This window comes from Mus caroli, chromosome 4 (genome assembly GCF_900094665.2).
Source record: "Mus caroli chromosome 4, CAROLI_EIJ_v1.1, whole genome shotgun sequence".
NCBI lineage: Eukaryota > Metazoa > Chordata > Mammalia > Rodentia > Muridae > Mus > Mus caroli.
This window is the reverse complement of record NC_034573.1, coordinates 126,332,626-126,344,907: the sequence shown is the minus strand read 5'-3', so window position 1 is coordinate 126,344,907 and position 12,282 is coordinate 126,332,626. Positions and strand designations below refer to the sequence as shown.

At 51.5% G+C, this 12,282-nt stretch overlaps 1 protein-coding gene across 4 annotated transcripts in view; it reads left to right on the top strand.

The window, feature by feature from the left end:
* The window catches only part of Ephb2 (EPH receptor B2), a 188,436-nt gene extending 177,107 nt beyond the window's left edge, over positions 1-11,329 (top strand). For 3 of the 4 annotated variants that reach the window (XM_029476643.1, XM_021159263.2, XM_021159261.2), the window contains exons 10-16: positions 3,447-3,569; positions 4,065-4,312; positions 5,204-5,419; positions 5,895-6,044; positions 7,332-7,525; positions 8,915-9,070; positions 9,554-11,329. In XM_029476643.1, the coding sequence (XP_029332503.1) occupies positions 3,447-3,569; positions 4,065-4,312; positions 5,204-5,419; positions 5,895-6,044; positions 7,332-7,525; positions 8,915-9,070; positions 9,554-9,662 (1,196 nt within the window). In that variant the 3' untranslated portion in view covers positions 9,663-11,329. The remainder of the gene's footprint in view (positions 1-3,446; positions 3,570-4,064; positions 4,313-5,203; positions 5,420-5,894; positions 6,045-7,331; positions 7,526-8,914; positions 9,071-9,553) is intronic. The other variant, XM_021159264.1, reaches the window with a different exon arrangement.
* Positions 11,330-12,282: the final 953 nt, after the last annotated feature.

Genomic DNA, 12,282 nt, shown 5'->3' with positions numbered 1-12,282 from the left:
AGAGATGACTTAGAGGTTAAGAGCACCGACTGCTCTTCCAAAGGTCCTGAAGTTCAAATCCCAGCAACCACATGGTGGCTCACAACCACCTGTAATGAGATCTGACGCCCTCTTCTGGCACATCTGAAGACAGCTACAGTGTACTTACATATAATAAATAAATAAATCTTTTTTAAGAAAAGATTTATTTTTAGGGGTGTGTGTGTGTGCACGCGTGCGCACTTATGTGTTGGGGTATGTGCACATGAGTGCAGATGCCCCTGGAGGCCAGCAGAGGGCATCAGATTCCCTAGGGCTCTCATTACAGATGGTTATGAGCCACCCAAAATGGCTGCTAGGAGCCAAACTCAGTTTTCCTGAAAGAGCAGTGTGTACCTTTATCTGCTCCATCGTCTCCCCAACCCCAGAAGGTTCTTTTTTGAGAAGCATGTGTGTAACCTAAGGTGTGTGCATGTGTATGAATGCAAGCACATGTATGCTGCAGTGTATGTGGAGTGGAGAGGACGGTGGACAACCTCAGGTGCTGGGCCTTGCTTTCTACATTGAGACAGTCTCTCGTTTTGTCTCTGCATGCTCCAAGCTAGTTAGCCCACAAGCATCTGGGGGAATTTCCTGTCTCTTCCTCCTGTCGCCTCATAGGAGTGCTGGGGATATAGATGTTCACACTGCTGGACCCAACCTAGGATCTGGGGATTAAACTCGCATTTGCCAGGCAAGCGCTGTACCTACTGAGCGTCTCCTCAGCCCCAGTAGAGCATTCTAAATCATCTCTACCCGGGATAGATTTTTCAAGATACTTTCTTTGTATCATATTTATTGCCATAATTTCAGACTTTGTAAAGAGCATGCATTCCTTTTTACAAATAATGTGACCCAGTTCTATTCTTAGTTTTTATTTATTATTATTGTGTGCGTATGGGTGGCTGGGTTTGAGGATCAGCGTGCAGTGCACACATGTGGAACTCAGAGAGTAAGCTTTGGGAGTCGGCTCTCCCCTTCCACCTCACTGAAGCAGGGCCTCTCATATTGTTTCTGCCATGCTGTGTACTTCAAGCTAGTGACTCACAAACTTCCAGGCTGTTCCCCTTTCTCTGCCTCCCATCTCTCTGTAGAGCAAGTGTCGGGATTACAGACATACACACCAGCACATCTGGCTTTTCATTTTTACTTTTTAAAATGAGGTTTCCAAGCTCAAACTCTGGATGTTAGGCTCAATATAGCAACCATGTTTACCCACTGAGTCACCTTACACCTTACAAATTACTATGTTAGTTTAAAGGAGCCAATATAATAGTAATGGCCCATGCCTTTGATTATGGCACTCGAGAGGCAGAAGCAGGCAGATCTCTGGGTTCAAGGCCAGCCTGGTCTATAGCGTGAGTTCCGGAACTGCAGAGGTATACAGAGAAATGTTGTCTCAGAAAAAAAAAAAGCCAATACTACTACTACTACTACTTATGATAATAATAATGATAATAATAGTAATAATATCTTATTACTGAGGGTCTCTGACTGAAAGGGTTAGCTTAACACATGTACACACATGCACACACATCACATCAGAGCAAAACACACCAACACAGTCAAAGCACAGCTCGTGTATTAGAGACAGGATTGGCCATATGCTGAGCTGTTCAGTTTTTGTGGATCTCTTCTGGTACTCTATTCTGCATCCCTGCTTTAAAAATCAGTGAACATGGGTGTCCAATAAAACTTTATCTGTTGCACAAGCAGAAGGTCCTGTACCATGGGCTCCAGCTTCCAGCTTCCTGAGATGTCTGAAGGAGAAGCTGAGAAGAGTCATCAAATGGCTCTAGGGTCACACAGCTGAGCTAGTGTGGTTAGTGGCCTACAGGACCTCAGGGACTCCAACTGCTTGGTCCTAGAACTGCTGCCTCCTGAAACACAGCTTCCAGAGCTGAATGAAAGTGGGGAACTGGGGAGCCCAGAGGAGCCCTGGGTATTGGAATACCAAGTCGGGAGGGGAAGGCAGACTGATGGCCCTTCTTGCCTTCATCACTGGCTCATCATGGGTCAGAACGGGGACTTTGATGTCCAAACTGTTTTCTACTCTTTCTGCATCCACACACAGATGTTGGCAGCAGCTCAAGAATAGAATAAGTGTGTCCTGGGTCTGGCTTCAGGCTGGTCACCCAGGAATCCAGGGATCCAGAAAGCCCTGAGGCTCGGTCTGTGAGGGAGGGATCCATCCGGGAGTGTAGGGTACTCAGAGGTGATGAGCAAGGCACCCCTCCGGTCTCATGGACCTGGCTGCAGGGGTGCAGGTACTCTGGGCTGGCAGAAGAGGTTTGGGCTAGAGACACAGAGAGGTGGGTCACTTCTGTAGGACTCTGAGAAGACTATAATCTAAGACCAGCTCTTTCTATATTTGGATTCTAGTTCTTGGTTTTGGTTTGGTTTGGTTTGGTTTGGTTTTGGTTTTTCGAGACAAGGTTTCTCTGTGTAGCCCTAGCTGTCCTGGAACTCACTCTGTAGACCAGGCTGGCCTTGAACTCAGAAATCCGCCTGCCTCTGCCTCCCAAGGGCTGGGATTAAAGGCGTGTGCCACCACCGCCCGGCTCTAATTCTTGTTTTTAAATCAATCTTTCTCTCTCTTATTTTTAAATACTCTCTCTATGTATGTGTGGGGGCCTCTGTGTGTGTGTGTGTGTGTGTGTGTGTGTGTGTTACACTTGTTAATATTAACGAGTATGTTAATATTAACTTGTTAATATTAACGAGTATGCACCTATTCATGTAGATACATGTATGCATTCTCATGATTTCTGTCAGGTTTCCTACCTTGACTTGGGGGAACAGGGTCTCACTGAACCCGAAGTTCATCAATTAGGCTAAACTAGCTGGCCATTGAGATTGAGGGATCACTCACCTCTACCCACTTCCCCCAAACCCCAATGTTGGGATTATACAGTCATACTGTAGTGAGGCACCTGGCTTTAATGTGGATACTAGGGATTTGAACTCAGGTCCTTGTGCTTGAGCGGGAGACTCTTCACTGACTAAGCCATCTTCCAAGCCTTCTTTTTCTTTATGACTTCCTCTTTCTTATCCTTGCACATGGATTCTGTATCACAAGGCAGCAAACCTATCCAGCCTTTTATTCTATGTCCATACCAAGAACAGACATCACTAATCAATCAAAAGTCATTTTTGCCACTCTAGAAGCTACTAGTAATCTCTGAAAGTTGGAACAATGGCTAGAACCTATTTGTCACTTTTCTGATCTCTGTTCCCCTTGCCTTTCTATTTGCTGCCTGTCAACTCTGTGAGACCTAGATGGGTCAGGTGACCTGAAGGGGGTTTCCTGGTTCTTATGGGGGCCATATAAGAGGACCCTTCCCCATGGGAGGGTACTGACTGCCCTTTTTCCATTGGTACACCTCTTGAGCCTGTCTGTGTGACCCAGCCTGGTCTTGTCCTCGCAGTGACCCCAGGCATGAAGATCTATATAGACCCTTTCACCTATGAAGATCCTAATGAGGCAGTGCGGGAGTTTGCCAAGGAAATTGACATCTCCTGTGTCAAGATTGAGCAGGTGATCGGAGCAGGTAGGTGGCAAATGCCTCAAGGTACCATGGCTTTGGTCATGGGTGGGGTGACCACAGTGTAACCCTGGGATTCAGGGTAAGTTGAAGATCAAGGGCCACAAAGGACCCTCTTAACAGATCAAAAATTTTAAGTAAAAGGGGCCCTACTAAAACCATCACATGCACAGAAGGGGAAACTGAGGCTGGAGTAAGGCACAGCAAGTTAGAGATTGAACTGGGTCTACAGCCTAGCTCTGTCCTTTCCACTGTCTCCAATAGCCCCATTCCCATCTCCCCAAATCTCCCATGTCTTCATCCCCAGATACCCCAGGGTAGTCATGAAGGACCCACTCTCCCAAAGATGGCTGGCCCTGCTCTGGGCTCTACATTCACAGAGGGATCCTTTGTCTGATAGAATGAGGTCATAAGGCACCCATAATGGGAATGATGGGACAGGGAAGTAATACTTCTCATCTGACACATGACACGATGTCTGTCTCAATGTGTCTATCCCAGGGGAATTTGGTGAGGTCTGCAGTGGCCATTTGAAGCTGCCAGGCAAGAGAGAGATCTTTGTAGCCATCAAGACCCTCAAGTCAGGATACACGGAGAAACAGCGCCGGGACTTCCTGAGTGAGGCATCCATCATGGGCCAGTTCGACCACCCCAATGTCATCCACCTGGAAGGGGTTGTCACCAAGAGCACACCTGTCATGATCATCACTGAATTCATGGAGAATGGATCTCTGGACTCCTTCCTCCGGGTAGGGAGAGCCTCAGGGGTGTGAGCAGGGCAGGAGAAGGGCTGCTGGGCATAATTTCATTGGATCTTGAAAAAGCTCTAGGTCAAGAATGCCTTACTGGCCACCACCTTCCATTGTGTTACCTTGACAGGCATTGTTAATCGATCCCAGAGCACCCTCCCACTCAGCTCAGAAGCCGTCTCAGAGTCCTTCTCAATGTGGTTCCTTGGGAAACCCGAGCATTTCCTCAGGGTTATGCCGCCTGAGGTGCATGCTCATCATTGCTCAAAAGCATTCTCATTACACACAGCAGAACCAAGCTCAGAGAGAAGCATTTGCCTAGAATCAGAGGGCCAAAGGGAGAGCCCAGACCACAGCCAGGGCTGTTGACACCACGTCTAGGGGTTTTCACCAGACTCTGTAGTTCTCCAAAGTTACTCACAGGAGGAAAACCAAAACTCAAGGCCAACAGGTGAATCCCCTCAGCACAGCACAGTCAGCCATCAAGACAGAGATCACTGACATGGGTGTCTGCAGTGTGCCAGCTGTCTTTCAAACAAATATTTATGAAGTTGGCGCCATCACCTTCCATGTGTTTCCTGTTTGAGTCAGAGCAGCCCTAAGAGACGTATGTAACTCTCCCCGCGTTGAACACACAACGTTGAGAGCACAATCAGGCTCAGAGAGATCAAGTCTGGTTGTATGTCCCAGCCTGCCTCTCCAGATAGAGACAGAGTCAGGGTCAACCCATGAATGGTTACTACCATCCTCAAGTTGGCTTCTCTGAGATTGCCGGGCGTCTTAGTCCTTCACATGGGTGTGTGCAAAGGTGGCAGAGACCTGCCATTGTAAAAAGGTCCAGAGCTCTCACACTCACTCTCCTGTTGACTCTATTTTCCACCTTCCCCAAAGCAAAATGATGGGCAGTTCACAGTCATCCAACTGGTGGGCATGCTGAGGGGCATTGCAGCCGGCATGAAGTACCTGGCAGACATGAACTACGTGCACCGTGACCTTGCTGCTCGAAACATCCTCGTCAACAGTAACCTGGTGTGTAAGGTGTCTGACTTTGGGCTCTCACGCTTCCTGGAGGATGACACGTCTGACCCCACCTATACCAGCGCTCTGGTAAGGGCACAGCAAGGGTCCCTGGGCATAATCATCTCTCTGCGCCATGTGTATCCTCTAACCCCGCCCAGGTGAAGCTTTCACTGGGCCCTGAAAACAGGAAGGGACACACAGAGAACCTCTGGGGCTGCTGGGCTGGGCAGATGATGAGCCAATGGGAGAGAAGGGCTGGGGGCCAGAGCATGGCTTTGGAAGACAGGAGAGATGTGAACGCACTATGGAATCTGAGGAACCAGTAACTCTCTGGGAACCAGGGAAAGGCTTTTTGGGGACTCGAGGATGAAAATGTGGAATCCAGATGGCAGTGCCGGGGGGGGGCTCGGGGAGGCACTTCCAGCAGAGGGAACAACATATGCAAATGGGGTTGAAGCAACTGAGGAGTCTGGAATCTGGGATCTGACAGAGCGCGGTATAGAGTATCAGACAGGTCACTACCCTGCCCAGCATGCTCTTCTCTCTGCCCGCCCCACTCCAGGGTGGGAAGATCCCCATCCGTTGGACGGCACCAGAAGCCATCCAGTACCGGAAATTCACCTCGGCCAGTGATGTGTGGAGCTATGGCATTGTCATGTGGGAGGTGATGTCCTACGGGGAACGACCCTACTGGGACATGACCAATCAAGACGTAAGTCTCCAGGACGTGGGTAAGGGCCTTGCTGGCCAGCCAAGGTCGAAGGGGGCAAGATCAAGGACTCTTGGCCTTGTGTTGATTTCCTGATGAGGTCAGGCACTCGATCGGAGAAGGCAGGTAGCAAGCTTTGTAGGTGTGGAGGTCAGGACAGTCAGAACAAGATCAGCCAAGACCTCTTCACAGAACCAGTTGTGCCTCAGAGAGTGAGCGTGTGGTGGGTGTTTGGGCAAAGGTGCAGAGGTGAGGCGGAGTGGCAGGGTCAGGAGCCATGAGTGGAAACTTGGCCAGAAAGCTTAGTAAGGCTCTGAGTGTGTCTGCTTTCTGTCACTAGATGCCTGTATTAATCAACTTAAAAGGAAGAAAGGTTTGTTGGAGCTCACAGTGTCGGCCCATTTCCTTGGGGACAGTTAATGGCAGTGGAAATGTAAGGAAGTTGTCCACTTCCTAGCAGCCAGGACGCAAGGAGAATAGAGGAGAAAGGACCAGCGTCCAATATCCCCTTCGAGGGGCGCCTCATGGGCTCCTTCTTCCCATGAGGTCCCACCTCCTCAAAGGTCTATTAGCTTCCAATACTGCCCCAGGCTGGGGACCAAGCCTTCAGCCCATTGACATCCACACTGTAGCAGGCTTCCATTGAGAAGTTTGAAATCACTCCCACCCCCACCCCAGGGGATTTTCATTCACACAAAATCTGAAGCTTCTTAAAGGGGAAGTCTGTTAAGCTGTGGTCAAGTGCGAGAAGATGCATCTTATCTTCAGGGAGGTAGAGCAGATTGATGCCACATTTGGCCTCCTTTTTTTCTGATAGAGGGGCAGGTATTGGCTGTAAAGTCACCAAGGCAGCTCAGGGGCCAGCTGTGAGGCTGACCAAACGTGTTCTCTGCCCATATCTCTATGAGCACTCAAATTGAGACCATAACTAACCCCAAGTCAAACAGGGGCCCTAGGGATGTCCACAGCCATTGGAGCGAGGAGGAGGCTCACCAATTGTAAAAACATTATGCCGGGGCAGCCCCGCACAGGAGGGTCACCCTGATAGGTCTTGGGGACAGACTGCCTGATGTTACTGGGTTTCCAAAGCTGGCAGAGAGAGGGGCCAGGATTTAGCGTTAGGTACAGCTAGGCGGTGGATGGGGGGACTCACGGCAGCCCCGGGAGGTAGAGGAGTCTCCATGGGTCATGCCTGCAGTGCTCCAGAGATGAATATGCTCAGCAGGGGCTTAAAGCCCTCACCCCAGCCACCCAGCCACCCAGCCCCGCTCTATCTCTGTGACACCGCAGGTAATCAACGCCATTGAACAGGACTACCGACTACCTCCGCCCATGGACTGCCCTAGTGCCCTGCACCAGCTCATGCTGGACTGCTGGCAGAAGGACCGCAACCACCGGCCCAAGTTCGGCCAGATTGTCAACACGCTGGACAAGATGATCCGAAACCCCAACAGCCTCAAAGCCATGGCACCCCTGTCCTCTGGGTATGGCCCTGGCCCCACCCCTCCCTGTCTCCAAACAGTCTCTCCTGGGTGTCCTCTCTCTGGGTGCCATCCTGGACCCGCCCAACGGCAGTCTGGGGTGGTGGAGGAAGAGCCTTGTAAAGCCAGGGCAGAGAGGACAGCATTCACGTCAGAGTCTCTGTGACTAGAGGTCATGGCTGTGCTCAGCATAGTTGCCTCCCACTGTTCTTCCTTCCTCACTTCCCAGCTGGGCCTCTCCATGTCTGTTTGTGCCCTCACTAGCACATACACACATACTCACACACACACACAAACTACATAGTCACAAATGTACATACACCCTCATTCAGAAAAACACACTCACCATAAACATGCCTCCAGGGTGGAGAGACCAGCTCAGCCCCAGGACAGGGCTCAGGGACCCTGGGGCTCCCTTTCTGAGGTCCCAGGACCTGCTTCATCAGGCTCGGCTCATTATCACTTTCCAGCGGCGGCTGGCACAGCTCATTCAGCTGCCGACCCTGCTCATTCTTACTCTTTGCAACCCGAGGACAGCTGTCATACAGGTTACATGGCTGTCACAGGTCACATAGCTGCTGGCACTATAAACCCTGACTCTCAGGGACCCTCAGTCCCACAGGGTTTAAGGGGAAACTGTGCAACCAGGTATCTCACCACCCAGGACCAGCCATACCTGGAGACTCCTTGAGTCAGAGTCCTTCTGTGCTAGCTTCTCCCTGCTGCACCTCACCCAGACCCTGTGTTAGCCATCCTTCCCTAGAGCAGCCGTTCTCAACGTTCCTAATGCTGCGACCCTTTCACACAGTTCCTCGTGGTGGTGGCCCCCAACTAAATTACTTTTGTTGGTATTTCATAATGTAATTTCACTACTGTTCTGGACCATAATATGAATATCTGTGTTTTCGGGTGGTCTTAGGAGACCCCTGTGAAAGGGTCAATCAACCGCAAAGGGGTCACAGCCCATAGGTTAGGAACTCCTGTTCTAAATGGAACCACTGAGCCCTTCCCCTCAAGAAATTCAGGCACTTCTTGTCCACTGCTCAGAGCCTTGATCTGATGGTGTGGCCCATATACTGGGAGCACGCATGAGAGACAGATGAGGAATGACTTTAGGGAGAAGCAGGGACTAGCTGGCACTGCCCAACCAAAGTCTCTCCTGTAATCGTGGCTCCCCAGCGCCTTCTCCAGCTTCCTTAAGTCACCCTGTACATACCCCCTATAGTCCTCATAAATAATTCACCCATACAGGTTCTAGCCTGTGTCTGTCTTTACACAGAAACACCTACACACACTCACCTGGGATACCTGCACAGGGACCACACACCCTTCTATCCTCCATTGGCTATAGGCATACGCCCTGACCATCCCTGTCACCTGCCTCTCCCTCAGCATCAACCTGCCACTGCTGGACCGCACGATACCGGACTACACCAGCTTTAACACGGTGGATGAGTGGCTAGAGGCCATCAAGATGGGCCAGTACAAGGAGAGCTTTGCCAACGCCGGCTTCACTTCTTTCGACGTTGTATCTCAGATGATGATGGAGTAAGTACCTAGCAGCCTCTACCCATCCCTGCTTCCCACCCACAGCATCAGCCAAATGGGGAGCTTTGGAGAGAGGTGAACAGAGTGACCCAGCAGGGATGTCGGGATCAAGTAGTCAGACATATTCAGATCTGTAGCCGGATCTGCCTGGTGCCTCCGGGGCAAATCCCAGAGTCTGGGGAGATTTTTCATCTATAAACCAGGGCTTAGTGAAGGAGATTCAAGGAAATGGTTACATGGCCAATGGTTACATGGCCAATATAAGCCCCTCCCCCCTTCCTGGTGGCAGAAGAAACATGGCCTCCTGCCTCCCCATTGAATGTTGGGACCCCCGAATCTCTACTCTCTCTTTGACACCCATTGCCCATCCCCACACCCCCTTCCCTATCCCTCACAAAGGGCCTGGGGAAGTTCAGGCTGCTGGCCCATGACCCCCCACCCCCAACACATACATTTTCCTAGTTTTGTCTATCTCTCCCAAAGGGACATTCTCCGGGTTGGGGTCACTCTAGCTGGCCACCAGAAAAAAATCCTGAACAGTATCCAGGTGATGCGGGCCCAGATGAACCAGATCCAGTCTGTAGAGGTTTGACATTCGCCTGCCTCGGTTCTCCTCTTCCTCCACGCTGCCCCCTGAGCCCCCTACGTCGGTCCCCCTGCTGCTCTGTCCACTGCAAGGTCAGCCACCTGCCAGGAGGCCACAGACAACAGGAAGAACCAAGCAGCACTCCAGCCAAGCCGTCACCAAGAGCCCATGCAAGTCAAAGGAAGGAAAAGGGGATTGGGTGGGGGGGACACGCACCTAGATCTGGGAGGGGGCGGGACAGGCAAGAGACGTTCGTTCCAAGAGGATTCTCATAAGGGAAGTGACGGTTCTTAGAGGAGAAAAGCAAAGGCTTGGGAGATCCACATGGCCTGTCCCCGTGAAGGCCAAAAAGCATTTTCTCTCCAACTCCTTCTGGGAAGGTTGAGCTGGCCAGAGCCAAGAAACACTTCCAGGAACATTAACATGAAGGGAAGAGGTGAACCACCCTCCTTGCCTGGCCTTAGCCGTTTCTTGGAGCATCACTAATGGCCCAGCCCCCAGGCACAAGGGGCAGAGAGACAGGCAGTCGCCCCAGATAGGCTCCGGGGAAGTCCGTTCCAGCTGCCACCGGCAGACAGGAGCATAGTTGTTCTGTCTTGGGAGACGTTTCCAAAAACTCCGAGAAACTTTCTGCTAAGGTTCAGGAGGCAGAAGAGGAGCTCCTGGCCTCCCAGGTCACGCCAAACAGGCTAGATCTTCCTGAGGACAGCCACCCAGGTCTACAGCCCCACAAGGCCCTGCCCTGCACGGGTGCCTGCTCCTGCTCAGCCTCAGCCGGAGGACGAGGAGGCAGGTGACTGTCATCAGCCGCGACTGCCACAGAGAAGCATACTCTTGCATCTGGGTTTGTTTACAGCGATTCCGTGGACCGGGGGTATTTTGATCAGGGGTGGTTTTGGTCTGGGAGGGTTTTGTTTGTTGGGTTTTTTAAAAAAAAAAAATGACAATGAAGAGACACTTTGACATTTCCTACCTTTTGAGGACTTTATCCTTCTCCAGGAAGAAGGTGCTTTCTGCTTACTGACTTAGGCAATACACCAAGGGCGAGATTTTATATGCACATTTCTGGATTTTTTTATATGCTTTTCATTGACACCCTTCCCTCCTCCCACCTGCTGCCAGGCCTCACCAAAGCCAACTGTCACAGGGCCACCTGGGCCACTCAGAGACCTCAGTGGGACTGGGAGAGTGGAGGGAGCTACATCAGCGCCCCACACTGGACCACAGACGGAGGCAGATGAGGGCTCCAAGGCCGGAAGTCCTCCCTTCCTCCCTATCCGCTCTCACGCTCTCCGCCCTGTTCTATCTGGCACTTCCCAGGCACAGAGACCCCTTCAGGTTCCTGGGTGCTCTTCAATGGCCAAAACTCGATTTCATGTCTGGGAGCCTGGACCAGGCTACCCGGGAAGTCAGGACCCTGATCATTCACTGTGACACCCCAGCCCTCCAAGGGTACCCCGGGAGACCACGTGACTCTGTCTCTCTCTCTCTCTCTCTCTCTCTCTCCCACTCCTTCTTTCCCTGAGGCCTTTGCCCAGGTCTGAAGGTCTTGGCCAGAGGAACACCATTAGTCAAGGGGTCTGGCCGCAGGCTCCCCTGTGAGCAAATGCAGGGAATCCGAGCAGAACAATCGGTTAGTGAATTGAATGGAAATAAATGCTTTAGTTATAAAATGACCCCTGTACTCTGTAAGTTCCAAGAAAAGATCCTGGCACCTTTGGGACCTGCCAAATGACTTTAATGCTCTTGCAAGGGACTCTTCCCCCTGCCCCTCAGGATCCAAAAGGCCCAGGCTGAGGAAACTCATGGAGGCAATCAAACAAACAAACAAGCTCATGTAGCCTTCTTAGCCTAGGGTCATCAGAAGCACAGGCAGAGAAGCGTAGGCACTGGGTTGGCTCAGGTCTGCATTGCGTGTACAGTGCCTGGCTAAGTAAGCCACGTTAGAAGCGGTGGCCCGTGGACCCCATTCAGCCACAGATGTAATCCCCGCCCCCACACAATGCTGTCTCCTGTGCTAAGGGCTCGGACTTACTGTGAGTAGTTCTTTTGTGTGGGGGAGGAGAAGGAGGAAGAGAAGGAAGAGGAGGAGAAGGAGGCAGGAAGTGTGTGTGCTGCAGATAAGACTGTTAGAAGAGGAAGGGGTATCCCAGAGACAGCTCATCTCAGGACCATTTCCTTTGTCTGGTGAGCATCTTTGAGGAGCCTATCCAGGGGGGAAGATTGAGGCCACAGGCCACCAGCAAAAGACCCTGCAGTGGGAAAAACCATCATGGTTCAGCCTGTCATCTGTCCTTCACCTGTTCTCAGAACCCGGTAGCAGAGGGAAGGAAGGGATTAGAGAGGAAGCTTGTCCCTGGGGTAGGGACAGGGGCCTGGACACAGGGCAAGTATTGGCAAGTTTCCCACAAAGCAGCAAACAGCGGCCCGTTGGCCATCCCTTAATGGCCCAAAGACACCCAAGCGCGGATGGCAGCTGTCCCAGCACACAAGGTCACCTTCTGGTGGGAGCTTCTCTGATGCTCTGCGGATTAACTGTCTCCCCAGCCCACCTCCCACCACCCCAGAGCCCCACAAGGCCTGGCAGTCAGTGTTTCCGTCAGATGGCTTCCTGCCTTAAGCCACT